The sequence below is a fragment of the Lagopus muta genome, chromosome 10, assembly GCF_023343835.1.
Source record: "Lagopus muta isolate bLagMut1 chromosome 10, bLagMut1 primary, whole genome shotgun sequence".
NCBI classification, from domain to species: domain Eukaryota; kingdom Metazoa; phylum Chordata; class Aves; order Galliformes; family Phasianidae; genus Lagopus; species Lagopus muta.
The window spans coordinates 14,587,725-14,605,216 of record NC_064442.1 but is presented as its reverse complement, the minus strand read 5'-3'; the positions used below and the strand labels follow the sequence as shown (position 1 = coordinate 14,605,216).

Sequence of the window (17,492 nt, the reverse complement as noted above, 5' to 3'; positions counted from 1 at the left end):
CCCAACGGCCGCCCGCGCCCAGGCCCGGAGCCGCCCGCCGGCAGGTCGTGCAGCGCAGCGCCGAGCTGAGCGGACGGCAGGCACGGGCAGCCGAGCGCGGAGCGGCAGCGCGAAAGACACGGCCCGCAGCCGGGAAATCCCGGCGGGGCTACGGCTGAACAACGCCCGCGAGAGCTCTGAGCGAGTCACGTGGGGCTTACGCTTCCCAGCACTGCCGACATAGCTCTACCTTGGTCAAAGAGCTGTAAGAACAATTGTGGGTGCTGCCTTAAAAGCAGCTATGGCCTCCCTGCTTCACATTCCTGCCTCAGAGAGTAGTCTGCTCCTGGAGGAGTCCACCTGCGACTGTGCAGGAGCAGCACAGCTGAAGCAGAGTTAAGATGAATAAAGCAAATAACCTGTGTTAAAAAGAGCTATGTTAATATACATCTTCAGTAGCTAACCACTTGTTTGCCATCTGGTTTTGAAGGGAAGCAATCCTTTCATTACTGACAAGAGTGGGTAAGGGTAGAGGCAGTCGCTCTTCAAGGAAACTTTTATATCCTGAAGTGGCCTTAAGTTGCTCAAAACAGACAGAGATTCAATTACAGAGCATCCCTAGACTACAGGTTGAAAATTTAAGCTGTAATAAACACTGTTACATCTCTACTAAATTAAAACATTGTATAAAAAAAAGCAATAGCTTACAGCTGGCACCTGTAAGTCACATCACAAACATAGTTATGGATGTGGCTGATGTCACCAAGTTTTTGTTCTGGAATGAAAAAAAAAAAAAAAAAAAAATAGAGGAACATGTCTTTATCACAGTTTAGGCCTTCCCAGAACATTTTAATGATGTACAAAGACTAATAACCATTCCAATTCAGCATTAAAATACAAACGCTGTTTCTGTATGTACTGATATATACAGACCTAGTACATATAAAAAAGTCAATTATAATTTAAGCTTATGGACAGAGACGTCTTTCTGCTTTTTTTGTTTCTTCTTCAATTTGTTTGCATCTTTGATTTGCATTCTCACTTGATCTTGTAATTGGGAGAAGAAGGCTTGGGATGACTTCACGGCCTTATCTTTTCCTTCATCCTGTCAACAGACAAATCGTTATAGCCCAGAAATATATAAACAGCATCATTATATTTATCGGCTCTTTAAAAGAAATCACATATCATCTGTAACTAATTAATTGACTTCTGAAAGGTCATATTTACCTGACGTATTTGCTCAAACATAAACTATGTAACAAGCTCTGGGCAGGCAAGCACACACACTATTTGGGTCCAAGATATCCAAAGGGACTGTAGATGCAATTATACAAAGAAGAACAGGAAAGAAACTTCTCCCTGTAAGTATGCTAAACATTATCCTGCAGATTTTAGAGGTCCACAGCTAGTGAAAATGAAATGATGCAGGGATATTTGAGAGCACCATACCTTGAGTAGCGATGCTTTGCCTTCTTTTGTAAGCTTTTTCAATTTTGCTGCAGCAGCTTTTTTGCTGAGCTTCATGTTTTGTTCTGGTTTCATCTTTTCAAGAAGTTTTTGCCGTTTTTCCTTTTCCCTGAGCTTTATACGTTTACGAAGCTTCTTCTTTCTCCGCTCTCGTTTTTTGTCCGTGGGAGTCTTTTCTGCATCTGTTTTTACATCACCTGCTTTGTTCTTTTCCTAAAGAGAAAGAGATCTCTGTATCCGTAAGCGCATAAAAGAAAGCTCACCTCGGAGTATTCAAGTCCGTCTTAGCATTTTGATTATTTCAGATGTTTAACCAGCTTAGGGCAATACCATATTAAGACAGATTAAAAACTGTCAGAAGCTGCTCTCTGTACAGCTGATAGATTCTATTGCCATTCAACTGCCTCTTCCACTCAGCTATACACTGAGATTATTACCATCACAAGTAAAGAACAAAACCCAACCATACTATCACAACCTAGGATACCTGGGTTGAGAGGCAGAATTCTCTGACTGTTGTGACAACTGGTTTTTTTTTTTTTTGTTTGTTTGTTTTTAAATATATAGAAGTATAAAAGAAAGAAAGAAAGAAAGAAAGAAAACAAAAAAGCGAGGATTTTTATTACCTTGATCTCCTCTGGTGCTAAGAGAGCAGCATCGCTAACAGCAACAGGTGCTACTTCTTCCATGCTTATAGCTGGCAGGTTTGACACTATTTTAACTTCTGGCACAGGCTAGAAATAAGGAAACATTCAAGACTGAGCACACCATTTCACAGGACTTTATAGGTAACTGGATATACTAGGTATTTGTTTTTGTTTACAACCAATTATCTAATGTATCTAACATGAAAACAGAACAAGTTCTATGTTCACTTAAAAATATACTTGGAAAATGGAACATCTCCTGTTTGGGAGATAAATAAAAAGGAAGAAAAAGAGTAATTTTGAAACAGAAGTACATACTGGTTTGGGCGTGAAGTGGAAATTACAAAGCGCATCCAGTTTTAGGAACAGTGAATCCATCATCTCCTGAATTTCTTTGTGCTCAGGATTTTCTTCTTCTTCTGTTTTTTGCTGCATTAATAATGCAATGTTACTGCAACATCATTCCTAAAACAATTTTACCTTAGCAAGATTGATAACACAGTATGCAATTCACCACTATTCCACCTATAAACACTTGGAAATACTGAGGTATTTCCACAAAGGCAAAGACAGGTAGCAGCATACAAGTAAATACACACATTTACATATGAAAACTTCAAACCAAAAGAAAAAGCATTGTTTATGTCACCTGGTGAAGTTTCAAGTATTCTTGCTCATAGATCTCAGCCAGACTCAATTTACTCTTTTCATGATCCAAAGTAATACGTTTCTTGTATTCAAAGGCATCCTCTTTTGGTTTTTCTTTTGGAACTACATCATCCCACGCCTGAGAAGGTGATAAATTAATGATCAAATGCAAGTACAGACCAATACAGACGTGCAACAGCTTATTTAGAACATGAACTTATCTGGTATATTAACAAGTTCACACATGGCTCCCCAAAACCTCTGGAAGTTCACGCTCTCACTTGTAAATGCAATAGAAGATGTATAGCTCAAGTTATTTTCAGTGGATCAGGGCAAAAAATAGTATAATCAATAATAAGTAATTTCCTTAAGTACTTAAATATCCTTCCAATATATACTTTTATTGAAGAGCAAGCAAGATATTAACCTCATCCAATATTCTCTGCTTGATGATATCTTCAAGTTGAAAAGTAGTTTCTTCTGTGATCACAGGAGCTGAGAAAAAGAAAACATTGATGTTTCTGCAGCAAGGCATACTTTTTGTTATGAGGAATAAAAAAAGAAAGTAAGTCCTCAATAAAAACGTAGTAGTGTGAGATTTTTGTTGATAGGTGAAGCTAAGTAAATAACACTGTTCTCTTCTACTGCAGAGAGATATGAATGGGAAGGAGAATCATATTATGTGGGACTCATAAGCAATTAAGTCTGCCACTATATTAAGGAATGTTCAAGCAAGTTAAAATTGAACCAATAAAATTGTTGTATCCTATATTTTCCAGAATGAAAGCACACAGCCTCAGAAACGTGCTGAAATGTTTAACCGTTGTTCTTGTTACCCTACTCTTGAGTCAAGGGTGCTATCAGCATGCTTAGAGAGAAGACAATCCAACGTGACAGAGCAACATGCCTTCAAGAAAGCCACCCTTCATTGCTCACCCATTCGGACTGCATGATCAAAGAGTACTGTTTCCTCCAAAAGGCTATTTTCAGGTCTCTTATGTCCACTCACTTCCCCTTTAAGCTGCCAAGGTTTCTCCTCCAACAACTCTTCTTCTAAACTTTTTATTTTTTCACTCATCTGGAAAACAAATTTCCTAAGAAGTTAAAAACAGTTCACAAGTAAACTCGAAGAAAGAAATAGCCATTTCAGGTACTTCCAATACCTACTCACATACAAATGTGAGAACATATAACTCTATACGTACATCAGATATACATAAAGCACTTTAAGTTGCAAGCGGCCTCTTCATGTTTCTCTAACTTCTTCAGCAATCAATAAAAACCAATGGCCACAGTCTCAAAGTATTAGAAAAATGAAATAATTACCTTTTCCTGTCTCTTCTCAAAAGACGACTTAACCTCACTGAGATCAATACCCCTCTCTAATTGCACATCAGTAACATCTTCTGTTTCACTGTCATCTGGCAAACTAAAAGAAACTTTTTTATTTCTCATATTTTCCATGATTGCTTCATTAATATCCTCAGCCCTGTAAAATCAAAATACAATGCATGCTAAAGTAGGAGTTTAAAAGTTTAAAAGTCACCACTTTTACATGAAGATATTTCATTCACTACCTGGCAGTTTACCTGGCATGACTAACTCACACTTAAGAACTACAATAGACTTTCAGTGAAGGCAGAGACACTAGGGAAACTTCCATACATTAAAACCAACTTTCAATAGCTGAAGTTATGGCTTTTATCTGATTTAGTGAAATAAATACCAAGAAACACTCAGGAGAGGAGTAAAATACTTTCTGACTAAGATGATAATACAATCCACAATGACACAGCAGAAAACAAAATGGCAAATGGTGAATAAAGAGAACCTAGAATTCACACTTCATTTTCTACTTCAACAGAGTGGCACATTTAGTGTAAAACTGCAAGAACATTTTAACTGCAAATAATGCATATACTTACTCAGACATGCTTTCTTCATTCTCCTTTTCAACAGCACTATCGGCTTCTTCATTCTCATAGTCTTCAGCATCATTAGCTAAGTCATCATTGTCATCAACAGGATCAAAGAAGTCTTTGTATGTTAGATCTCTAGAACTTTTAAGTGGCTAAAAACATGAGATAGAAAAACCTGTTAGGATGACAGAAGACTAAGGGTATCCTGCCTTTAACACCTGGAGAACAGCACTACTCCTGTAACTTACTGACACAGTAACTTAGAGAATCTCAGTATAACCTCTTATAGCCAAGACATTCTGACTTTCTTATTTCAACATATACAAAAGTCAGAGACAAATAGGTATTGCTGATTATTCACAGGTATTTATTGCCTTATATTTTGGGCATGCTTTGTAGCAAGAATCTCGGGAAATGCTAATAAGACTTATTTTCAAAACAAGTACACAGCAATTCAACAAAATGAGAGTTACAAAGCCATGTCCCTGAAAAAAGAAGTTGCCAAGCCCCCTTTGCTCTGGCTTTGCACCAGTCACCCTAGAGATCTCTCATCACCAGAGGTCAGTATGAGCAATGCTTCCTTGTTTGCTAGGTCAGGTATTCTGCAATTAGGCAAGGTCACAAATTTCTTACCGCAAGTCCTTACTTCATGCAGAAACACATGATAGGTCTAAAGAGAAACTGGAATAGGAAGATGGTATGTTTTTCTAAATCAGCGAATTTTGTTACAGAGATTGAAGTCGAGTACATTATTAATGTAAAGCCTCAGAAATAATCATTAGTCGTTTAATCAAATCTAACTTGGCAATTTCCACTTAGAGCTCAACAATTTATAGTCACCCCACCAGATACCAGACCCTGATTTACAGAAAAAAAATTTCAGAGAATTATGTTACTGATATTCTTACTTTGACTTTAGTTTCTTCAAACTCTTCTTCCTCATCATCGGAGATAATGTCTTCAAAATAGTCGATATCATCATCATCCTCCTCCTCCCTCTCCCCATTTTCCTTCTCCACATGTTCTAGAAAAGCTTCCATCTCAGCCAGCTTGAAGAATCTGTCATCCACTATAGACGTTCTTCCTGTTTTTCTCACCGCTGTTTTCTTGGCTGTTTTAGTTTCTTGCTCTAGTGCTTCAATATCAAAGTCAACATCAGAATCATCATCACTGTATTTCTCTATTACGCTTTCTCTGGGTTTACTTTTCTTCTCTTTAACTTCAGTTTTATGTTCTGTATAGACATTCTCCTGTTCAGTTTCTGCTTCTAGCATGTCTTCCACTTCACTATCACTGCTGGCTTCTGCATCAGAGCCGTCATCTTCCTGGTCAGAGATCAGGCAAAGGTCTTTATCATTGGTACACTGTGCAACAGATTTCTTGAAGACATCAAGGACTGCATTATTCTGGAGCTCTAGTTGTTGCCAGATCTGTTCTTCATCAAAGTTCTCTATCACCAGCTCTTTGAGAGGACTTCCACGAACTACACTGCTTCCAAGAGCTTTATTTAAATCATAAAGAGTCTTTGTTAACGTTCTGAAGTCAGCAGCCAGCTCATCCTGCACACTGGGAGTAAGAAAAAAAATAAGAACTTTAAAAAGCACAGCAGGTGTTGTCTTTTTGTTCCTCCCCACATACTTCTACTTTGCAGAACTCACTCGTTTTCATTCATCCACGGCTTCTACTGAGTTAACCATATCGAGCATTCCCAGCAATACAGAGGTTGTAGTTAAGTCTCTTTGCTGCACGTTCCCCCCTTCCGCACCCGCACTTTACTGTATTCTGATCACATGTAAGCAACCCACAAGTTTCGAGGCAGTACAGCACCAAACACCCAAGATCCCCAGACTCAAAACAACAACCATCTCTCTGCTGTCTCATTCCTCAGTATTCATCCTCGGGCAGCCATTCCAGTTTCTCCCAGCGCCAGAACACAGAAGGAAGAAACGGACATCCCGACGGCTGAGGAAAGGTCCGGGACGTCGCACCGGCACCGGCAGGGCCCGGCAGAACGCGGCTCTGCGGCACCAGAAATCCCGTCGGGCCGCCACGAAGCCCCGCAGCGAGCAGCGAGCCCCGCGCCTGAGGTACCTGAGGAAGCGTTCAGGCCGCGCCGCAGCAGCACCCGCCACGCGGAGGCACCTCTCCAGCCCAGCCGTGGCCGCCATCGCCCTCACGTGCAGCTGCCCGGCACCGCCCCCGAGCACTCGCCAAAAGCTCCGAGCGGCTCCAGCAGCCGGCACCGGCGTTCCGCACACCAACGTTCCGCCCTCGCGGCCTCTCCAGGCGCAGCGGCAGGAGGCGGCCCGCCCCTGGCTGCTGGGCGCCGGGAGCCCCGCACGAACCCGGTGCTGCCCACGTCCTCCCGCTGGCACTGAGCATTCAGAAGTCCCCGTGTCCGAGCGGCGATGCTGATGTACACCGTTAATTACGGAGATATTTATTAATGGGTACGGCACAGTTCACGTGCCTAGGATGTGTCACAGCCGCTCGCAAAGCCTTATGCCTCAAGCACCGATCCGGCCTGCTCGTCACCCAGGTTCACTCTACAACGCCGGGCACAGCCGCTCACGCCTCGGAGAAAGGCGCCCGCGCAGCCCCTGGGGCCGCGGCACCACGCCGCCGTGCCGGGCGCGCACCATGACGCCCGAATGGGCGCGCAGCTCCACGCCGTCACCGCGCCCGAGGGCTCTGCTCGGCTCCACCGGGCGGGGGGCGGTGGTGGTGACGGCGGAGGGCGGCCCGGCCCCGCCTGCGTGCGGCTGGTCGGGCTGCGAGCGGTGGGGCGGCGACATGGCGGCCTCCCTGGGGCGCGCGGCGGCCGGTAACGGGGGGCCGAACGCGGCGGGGCTGCTGAGAGCGGGAGCGGAGCCAGGCGTGGGCGCGTGGCGGGAGCCGGGCTGGGAGCGGGAGCGGGGCTGTGCGGGTACCGCCACCTGTGCCTGCCCTGGGCGCAGAGCCGCCCGCGGCCTCTTTTGGTACCTTTGCGGGCCTGCTGCTTGCTGAGCGACCTACAGGATTGGTTTTAAAAAGGTCTGATACGGACGGCGTTACCTGTCTCAGCATAAACCTACGCAGCAAACCGCCTACTTAGAGCACCAGGGTAGAGAAGCAAAGAGAAGCTTGCCTTTAAAATGCAACTTAGAAGTCAAATGCAAAATTATTTCCCATTCACTATAATAATTACTTGAACTGTTCCCTCTCCTAACAGCGATGGCAGATTGCCCTCACTGTATCCTCACCGCACTGCCTTACTGCCACTGACTGCAGGGGAAAAGTGACTAAGACTTGGTGCAGTCTGGTGCTCCTTCAGAACTATGGAGCCCTTCTGATCCCAAAAGTACCTCTGGCACAAACAGAGCAGTGCTAAGGATGGTCCAGGCCTTGCTGGCAGCTTCCAAGATGTGAACAGCACCTCGAAACTCCTGGGATTTAAAAGGGACAAACTGTGCCCTTTTTCCATTTGCTCCAGAGAGCTTATACACAGTATACACAGCCCTGCTGTGCCCAGCTCCGCATAGTGACAACACTGTCTTTGTGCTTGGGAGTTTTTCTCAATGTCAAACCAAGCCATAGAGCAGTGCCCAGTGAGAAGGATCTTCTCAGTGTGGCCCACAGCTCTGCAACTCCTCCAGAGAGCACTGCTGCACTGAGTAGGATTTTGCTTGTATTTATTTACCCCACCATGTAAGTCAACAAACACGGCCGCCATCAGGGGCAACAGGCCTATGAGTCAGCATTTGCAGAATGCCATTTTATGCCTCTATCAGGACAATTGCACACGTTTAAATTCTTGATGCACATAATACCAGCACTCAGACATTTAACAATTAAAAAAATAAAACCCAAATAGATACATTAAAAATATTCTTCAAGTGAAGCTGAACATGGTAACATACATTCCACAGTAATGCCAAAGCTAAAAACAGTAATCATATAGGAGGGCAGGGTGTGCTGAATCTTCCCTAAAGGACAAGATGCCTTAAAAAATTCAGCTTGGGTTATCAGTGCCTGAAAAATTACATATTTAAAAAGAACAGTAGGGTAAATTACATACATAGTAGGAGAAGAAACTGCACGTGTGAATTTGGTCTGCACATGCAAGTTTGTCAAAGAGGGACAGATGCTTGGATAGATACTTCAGTAGCAGTCTCCATTGGTTTCAAAAGGAACAAAGTCTTATTTTTTATCATTGGATGAAGTTCAGATTTATTTGAGTAATTCTCTAAGTTACTGGATGAATGCTTTTTTGTTTGAAGAATGTAACCACATCTCTCTGAACAAAAGACTAGCTTTGTGATTTATGCATAACTCACTGAAACATGAAAGTGATGGAGTTTCATTCTGAAGTTGCTGGACTTCTTAGCATGAAAATGAGGCCAAAACCATGAAGATGAATAAAGAGTAGAATTTCAAGTAACTAGTAACTATTTGGGTACTAATCTATATAATGCCAGAAAAATACAAATGCTGTTTGTTCATTCTCAGCCAGTTCATACTGATCCCTTTGGAATTAAAACATGCATATAGAGTCAGAATAAAGTCATACGTCTTCACAACTCTAAAAATGTCCTCTGTCCATACATACTTACTGAAAAAACAAAAGAGTTCTTAGGAGGAGGAAGTGGGTTGATGCATAATATATATTTTGTATATGTTTTGACTTCACAAGAATCTTTGGATTATTGTTAACTTTTTCACTATATTGTCAGTCCAGGAAATACTACAAAAATCAAGTGTTTTCTTGAGTAGAAACCAACAAAAATAATACTCTTTATTTGCTTTACTGTTGCTTCAGTAATAGCCAAGTAACAGTCTACCTCTCTAATTTTTGCCAAAAAATGCAATTTTAATCATAATAGCCATGTAATCTTATGCTAATCTTATGCCCTGGGTGAAGTACAGCAAGAATTACAGATGGGAGATATCAAGATGACTGAGAAACATTGAAGCTTTTCCTACTGGTCATGACTGTCTGAAAATCAACATTATTGTTATTTCCACTCAATCGTGGCATATTAGTACTTGGAAACAGGAATTAAATAAGAAAATTGCTTAGAAAACATCAGAAATAGCATAGCAAGTAGTAATTTCACATCTTTTTTCTCTTTTGGAAAATACTGACTTTCTGTAAGTGAAAATTTCTCTTGCTTCACCAAAAATTGAATCAGATCTTAAAAAGTGATGACAGGAAACAACTATTAATCTTAGGTAGATTGAAAAGAGTATTTGACTTTTTTAAAAATGCATTATTTACTCTGGTAACCTGGTTAAACTCAAGTCTAGTTAATTATCCATTCCTCTGAATATACCAGCTAAAAGGTGCATGTTTTCTTTTGTATGTTATAGAGCATTGCATGCTACTGCTTCCTCAGGCAACTGCTTTGTTCACTCCAGACACATTTCCATTTAGATAACAACTGTATCTGCAAAATACTTTCTGCATAGATATTTGAGAAACAAAAAATTTTCTTCTGCATAGAAGTTGCTGGTAGATTTTGTTTTAATATGTAAATAAATATGTAAATAAAAAGCTGAAAAGTACTTTGAAATATTGAGTTACTGTAGTATCACTATTGTAACCTAAAGGTAACAAAAGCAAAAAAGAATTTTCCAGAACTTGTGGCTCAGATGAAAGTGATGACAGGATGTACTGTGTGAAAGGCTGGCAAGAATTACAGCAGAGTGCTTACTTGGAGAGCTGAGCAAGCTTATGAAAGCACTTCGTGTAGGATGCTAATTTACTATCAAAATATTCTGAATATGCTTACTTTTATGGTAGTGAGTATTGAAAATATGTAAATTTTGCATATTGTTAAAGCTTATACGTAAGTGCACACACACATACATGTCTCAGTACTGCATCATTCTTGTTTGTGAAGTAAAATGAATTGATAGCTATAGTCTTCCAGCAAAACGGTACTTCTGTTTCCTACTGTGAAACCAGCTGATTAATTACAGCTCCTGCTGTACCTTACAGGGACCAGTACCTTTCCAGAGAACAAAGAGCCTGAAAAATGTAAGCCAGTCTATCCTAAGTGTATTGGAAAGCATTCAGAATCTCAGTGCATCCTTGGCACGATCTCTTAGCAAAACGGCACATCTGTGAATTTGCAGCTAAGAATGCATCAAAGACAAATGCTGAGATGCCTCTAGCTTGGCCTTGAGGCACTGGGAACTCTGACATGGCCTAAAGCAAACTGGCATGAAATTCAAATGCTGCCTTTCTGAATATATCCTTTCATTTAATTCTAATTGCAGTGCTAGATGCAACCAATAAGAGTAACGTTTCCCTCCCATCTCTCCAAATTCAACAGACTGATACTTATTTGTAATTGTTCTAATTCTTTTTTTTTTTCAGATTAAGAAAACCCCAACTTTTGAACTATTTGATCAGAACAGAAATAAGACATAGTACAACGTTCAGTACTGTCTTGTCAGAGCAGTCTGAAGAGTTTTATAGACATCTAAGCAGTTTTTCATTGTACTTTGTTCCCTTACGGTTTATCCATCTTTTATCTACATCTATATGTTAGCCCTGGCCTTTGTGTCATACTGTCATTCAGTATGTTTTGTTTTTCATTACCTTTTCATTTACAATGAGACAAATGGTAGTTTTTCTTTAAGTCATGCTGAAGCCAGTGGCACTAGTTGCATTAAAAAAGCAAATATCGTTTTAATCTTCTGAATCATTACTTTTCAGTAGGGCATGGTATTATTCATTGTATTTAGAAGAGAAATTATTTCTAAACATCTTGAAACATGCCAGTGAAACTAAGTGAAAGACCTGTATGACACATGAGAAAAGTAAGAGCGGTTAAAGAATAATGATTGGAGAAAGAGAAAATAGGAAATGAAAGACAGGAGAGGAGATGGTAGCATCCCTCAAGCCTCAAATACAACGTGACATTTCTTTCCTTGCTGGAGTTAGTTCTAACAGATAAAACCTCAAGTCTTTTATCTTTCTTTTGGGTCTTGCAGTATCAGTTAGTTCTGTCCTAGGTTTTTGTTGCTGCTCTTGTTTGCTTGCTTTAATTTCTACATGTGTAGGTATGTCCTTATTTCTTTATGTGTTTTATAAAAAGCTCTGAAAAATTCAGAAGCAACTTTTAAGTACATTATACAGCTGACTGCTGTATTTGGCCACATATTCCTACTTTTAACAAGCATATATAAGCATTTAGAACACTTCTGAATAATTAGTCTCTGAAAAAAGAATTTCCCTTGAGCTGAGAGTTCTACGGAATAATTCTTTCCTTTCCTTGGTCTTTGTCTACAGTCTACATTCCACAGTAGTTTGCTGACAACAAGGAGTTACGCAGGTCTCTTAAAAGGTCAAAGAGCAATACCTATGCTTTCTCAGAAGCATCATATTGATGCTATTCACCTTTTTTTCAGGGCTTCTTACCAGACTGCAGACTTCAGCTCCAACAGTACGAACTTTATTATCATCAAATTCTGTTTCTCAAAACATTCCAAGCTGTTTGTGGAAATTGGGCCGACTTAATCATGTAGCAATTGCAGTGCCTGATCTGGAGAAAGCTCAGTCCTTGTACAAAGATGTGCTAGGAGCACGGGTGAGCGAGACTGTTGCTCTTCCTGAACATGGTGTCTACACTGTTTTTGTGGAGCTGGGAAATACAAAGCTGGAACTTCTACACCCTTTAGGAGAGAAAAGTCCCATTGCAAGCTTTCTGCAAAAGAATAAGACTGGAGGAATGCATCATATCTGCATTGAGGTATTTAACGTAATATATTATATAACTATAAATATAAAGTTTGAATTTGTTTTTTCCATAGGCTTAAAATGTGTAAGGAACAAACATATAAGGCTGTCTTATTTGTGAAAATTCCTGCTGTAGAGATGGAAGTCTTAAACGTGGCTTTTTTCTGTTTTGGAAACCAGAGTTCCATTCCTTAAATTATGTCATGAAGTTTTCCTCCTGTATGCTGTAAAAATTATATTATGTGTTGTTAATCTATAGCCAGTGTGGAAGGTAGACAAGCCCAATGGCTTGTTAAGGGTACTTGACAGGTGGTAACTTCTTGACATTGGAACTTCCTGATATACGCTGGTAAAAGATGCAGCTGTAAATTTAAGCTGAAGCATAGTTTAGATTTTCAGTAGTTTCTTGCTGTTTGATATGTCATTGATAATTGATTAAAGAAGTCAAAAAAGACCATTGGTCACTCTGACCAAACATCAGCAAAGTCTGTAGAGTTTCTTCTGTCCTGTTTGGAAGCAATGCAGTATAAAGGTAGTCAACTATATAAGTAGTCAACTTCTGTAGTATATTCATATTTTAGTGCAAACATTGGATGTAAAATTCCACATTGCTGCCTGTTTTTAATGCTTTCCATATTTGAATACTGTTTGCAAACTGTATTATTTCGCTCAGAGTTATAAATAAATAAAGGGATGCCCAATGTGAGTGAAATGGCTTTCCAACTTGATCTATAAAGACCATTCTGTTTTAGAAACATGAAGGTGAACCTAGGAAATGGGGACTATAGAAGAAAGAAGTGATTTGGAATAAGACCAGAGGAAAGCTCAAGCCCTCTGTAGGACCAGCAGTGCTAAGTTATAGGTACAAGAGAAAGAAGATGTGGGCACTTTTCAGCAAAAACCTCCCTAGAGTTTCAAGTAAATGTAATCCTTCTGAAGAAGTTTTAAGAAATGTTATTACCATCTGAAATTGTTCTGTCTAGTTCTCCATTCTGTAGAGATAGGATCTTTCTTGTTGAAGACAAACCAAAGACAGTTGTCAAGGGAAAACATACTGTTAATTATGAAAACTGTGAAGAATGGGACACGCTAGTTATGTTGAAAAATGCAGAAGTGTTGTATTAAAGAAGAAAACATGTAGCTGGATATAGTAGGCCAAGAGAACCAGGAGTCATAATGGAACAGATAAGTTTGATGAAACATATGAAGGAGTACTACCTACAGCCAGAATCTCCTAAGTGAAGTCTTAGAACTTACTGCTAGATTCTGTATGTCTCCTATATTAATGGTCTCCATATAAATTCACATGGAAGGTTATAGATCAGTTTACATGGAAAAAGATATTCAGTTGTTGGCTTGATTTTTAAATGGAACTGAAAACAAATTTGGTCACCACCATAGACAGAAAGAAATTAACCACTCCTCCCCTAATTTCCTATTCCCTTCAGAATGAAAATCCCAGCATTTCAGGGCACATTCTCTTCTGAATTTAAGCAAAAATAATTTTCAGATAAACAAAAAAAAAATTAATTTCACTTGGTTGTTCATTTGAAATTTGAAAATATGTTGTAGAAATAACATTCCATGAAAAATCTTATTGCAAAAAGCTGAATTTCAAAAATATCTTTCAGTGCTAGGGTGGAAGTCTGATGAGTTTATCAAATTGCTTTTTGTTTTTTCCTTCCGCCTTATTCAAAGGAAAATTTTATATAAATGTGTTGGTGGAGAATTTGCTTTGGACAAAATAAGCATTTTTATAAGAAATTAAGTAATTCCAGATGATCTGCAATTGAAATTAGTAACTGCAATGAAAAGAATGCTGAATGTTTGGTAGGATATCCAGTCCTGAAACTCGTAACGTGATTGCAACCACAGGCTTTCCACTGTTTGCTCTCATTGCTTCCTTAGGGATACAGAAATTGATTCCAGCTGAGCCCAGACACAGTTCCTCTTCTGGCTATCTCTGCAGGAGCTGCAGTAGCTTTTCTACTTGGGGAAGCAACCTGAAGGGGGCTATCTGCTACTTCTGACACTTTTGCTGTCTTTTTTTATATAACACTTGAGTCACTTCTTTTTTTTTTTTTTTTTCTAGCTGACTGGTAGTTGTGTGTAGGAGGAGTTGTAGGGAGTTCTGAATTCTGATGAACAAAACTGCAGCTAACGAGTAGGAATTAACAGATGTCTGTTACTCTGAGTCAAGACTCGGCATCTTTCATACAATAGTGTTATGAATGTTTATTCATGGAGTTATGTCCAGACACCTCAACTGGGAAAAAAACAGTGCAATTATTTTAATTCTAGGTCATTATAGATTATTGACTGTCATCTTGGCTAAACTGAGCGCTCATTTTATTATTTTGAAGGATGGATACCTTTAAGGTTCGGGAACATTCAGACAATTTGATGTCATGACATCAAACTTAAGATCACATTATATAGTTTAGACAGGTTTTTGTTAATTACATTTTACTGCAGGAAACCTCTGAAATTTAATGGTAAATGCTATTATTATAATTAAGTTTGACTTAAAAAAAAAGAAAAAGGAACAGGTCATAGTCTGGGGATGTTTTCTGATGAATTTCTGTAAACCGTATTTTTCTCTCATAAGGTTGATGACATAAAAGCAGCAATGGCAGAACTGAAGAAAAAAAAGATTCGAATATTGAGTGAAGAGCCAAAAATAGGTGCACATGGTAAACCTGTGATTTTTCTTCACCCTAAAGATTGCCATGGAGTCCTTGTGGAACTTGAGCAAGCCTGAGCTACAATATTCATAAATAAGACAATAAATGAGTTGTGAAGTTACTGAGCTGGTGCTGAGAATACTGATGTGCTATTCAATCTTTACAAATTCACTGTAATTCCTTTGGATTAAGTACAGCTTCTGAGCAGTAAGATAGTGCTGCAGATTTCTTTGTTCCGCATTTGATTTTCACAATCAGTTGACATTTCTTGAATTCACTGTGATTCTCAAGATGTATACCTAAGCCAAGTTGCATTTATAACAGTAATTTTGTTCTGTTGCCTCATGTTTTTGCCGCGTGGCTTTACTTCTGTAACCACAGAAACTGTACAGTTTCTAGGTCATCCCACATTATTTTGTTCTACATTTTAAAGCAGAGACCCAATTCTCAGTGACAACAGTAAAAGCTTCGATAGTCCCTCTAAAAATAAAGGGAAAAGGAACATCGTACTTTGTTTTCACCATTCACTGTCTATGTTTCATACTGATTGATTGGTTCATGCAATAAATAAATCCATATGTTATTGTATGGCTATCTGAAATCATTAAATACATTTTCCTTGGCATAAAAATTACTAGTGAGGAAGTTACAAGCATAAATCATCATGTTGTTTATGAATTCTGCATATGCAGGCAACGGGAAGAAAAATGTCTGAAAAATTACTTGACTGAGATATATTTCAGACTTTAAGATGCATCTTGCATTTTTGTTTTTGTAGGTAGTGAATATTTGTTTTCAGATTTTATCCATAGGAAGATCTCTGAGACACCTGTACAAATAGTGGGAAACTATTTGCTTTATAAATACTGTTTTCTAATGCAAAAGTGCTTACAGAATCACTGGAAAGCATAAGAAACATAAGTCTTGGTTATGTACAATCTCCTCACATCAGAGAGCATGCCAGTGTACTTAGTTTCTCATAGAGCGCAGTCACAGTTTGTTGACTTATTCATGGCCAGACTTCACTTTATTTGTGCATGTTAAGCAAGCAGTGTTTGTCCTGATACTTCTCTAAGTTTGTTTTGATATCATCTGTAGAAATGGAATACTTTCTGTTTCTCTCATTATTTTTCCCAATCCTTAGAAATATTTTTAGCTGAACCACAACCATGATTTTTTATTTTCCTACATCCCTGCACATACTCCACCTTGTTCTAAAATAAGTTCATTTTATTCTAGGATAAAAAAACCTCTTGTTTTATCATGTTTATTCTGCAATTAATCCATCTGAATTAAAAAAAAAAAAGTAGTATATCAGTTTGGATTTGTGTTCATTGCTACCATCTTCACCCAGTTATCATAAGTATTGGAATAACTTCTGTTTTGAAGCCGCAGTTGCAGCATTTAAAACAGTTGTGAGACTGACAATTTGGAAAGCTGTGAATGAACGAGAAGAGAAACTTCTGCTCACCAGTTCCTGAATGGATACCTTTCTTAATGCACACGCAAAAGTATTGCTGCATATTGTTAAGGACAGTCCTTGGATTTGGAGTGTTGCTGTGGCAGATTAATGGAAATTGGTGTGACCAAGAAAGTCTCACTGGAAAACAGTGGAATGTGGGGATGTTGAGATACTAACAGAAAGTGCTCAGTTGATTCTCTCCTTATTAGAAATTCTTCCTCTAGTGATATGGACTTGGGTTTGTTGGACTCAGGAACCCACAGAAAAGAGTAAAAGGTAAGAGTTAATTGTTTCAGTAAATACTCATTTGTTTTATCACTGTATTTGTCTTTTTGGTGAAATTATTAGACTGTGAAGCAGAAGCAAATTCTTAGCACTTCTCATGTTGTTACTGAGCTGCACTAGAAACAGTAAGTTAACTGATAGTTTAAATCACAGAATGTTGAACCATGTAAGATTAATGTAGAAATGTAAACTAACAACTTATAAAGGACTTACTTGTAGTTTTTACAAACTTACAAAGGAATTGGCCAACATTTTAAAATGGAAGATCTCACCTTCTTGGAAACACAAATTCTGTCACCTTTGATAAACATTTTCAAAGCAGTTTGAATGTTTTATGAAATGTAAATTTATTGTGAAGGAGGAATGTTTGCCTCTTAAAATTGTGTAGTCCTTTAGTATCTATAATATTATGCTATCTCTGGTGCTTCATGTTCATTTGCACTCTTTCACATTTTTTAAGAGCACTGTTAACTGCTAAATATAAAAGCACAGACTCTGAAGTTAGGAAGAGTTCTTCCAAACATTTTAAGTAGGTATATTTTGAATCACTTTGTGACATTTCTAGATATAATATAAAGTGATCTTTAAGTGTTATGTTTTGTTACCATGAAAGTAGTACATAGCTACTAAAATATTCCATAAAATGTTTAATGAGCCTTTTTACTCACTTTT

The 17,492-nt window shown here is 39.0% G+C and overlaps 2 protein-coding genes across 5 annotated transcripts in view; one reads left to right on the top strand and one right to left on the bottom strand.

The window, feature by feature from the left end:
* Positions 1-17,492, bottom strand: part of MPHOSPH10 (M-phase phosphoprotein 10) — a 45,582-nt gene that overhangs the window by 158 nt on the left and 27,932 nt on the right. For 2 of the 4 annotated variants that reach the window (XM_048956426.1, XM_048956427.1), the window contains 10 exons: positions 5,572-6,229; positions 4,670-4,815; positions 4,071-4,233; positions 3,681-3,822; positions 3,172-3,239; positions 2,746-2,883; positions 2,415-2,525; positions 2,076-2,183; positions 1,432-1,662; positions 766-1,084 (listed from right to left, as the gene is read on the bottom strand). In XM_048956426.1, coding sequence (XP_048812383.1) covers positions 935-1,084; positions 1,432-1,662; positions 2,076-2,183; positions 2,415-2,525; positions 2,746-2,883; positions 3,172-3,239; positions 3,681-3,822; positions 4,071-4,233; positions 4,670-4,815; positions 5,572-6,229 — 1,915 coding nt within the window. In that variant the 3' untranslated portion in view covers positions 766-934. Of the gene's footprint in view, positions 1-765; positions 1,085-1,431; positions 1,663-2,075; positions 2,184-2,414; positions 2,526-2,745; positions 2,884-3,171; positions 3,240-3,680; positions 3,823-4,070; positions 4,234-4,669; positions 4,816-5,571; positions 6,230-6,754; positions 6,999-17,492 lie in introns of those variants that run through there. The other 2 variants (XM_048956425.1, XM_048956423.1) reach the window with 2 other exon arrangements.
* On the top strand, positions 7,147-15,661 carry MCEE (methylmalonyl-CoA epimerase). The gene is made up of 3 exons (XM_048956428.1): positions 7,147-7,487; positions 12,062-12,402; positions 14,998-15,661. Exons 1-3 carry the CDS (start codon positions 7,166-7,168, stop codon positions 15,148-15,150), a joined length of 816 nt encoding a protein of 271 aa, XP_048812385.1. The 5' UTR covers positions 7,147-7,165; the 3' UTR covers positions 15,151-15,661.

Excerpts from the sequence above, each read along its gene's own strand:
- MCEE (XM_048956428.1), top strand. The coding sequence starts at position 7,166 with ATGCCTCAAGCACCGATCCGGCCTGCTCGTCACCCAGGTTCACTCTAC. Across the intron at positions 7,488-12,061 it reads CCTGGGGCGCGCGGCGGCCG|GGCTTCTTACCAGACTGCAG; the intron begins GTAACGGGGGGC and ends CCTTTTTTTCAG. Across the intron at positions 12,403-14,997 it reads TGCATCATATCTGCATTGAG|GTTGATGACATAAAAGCAGC; the intron begins GTATTTAACGTA and ends TTCTCTCATAAG.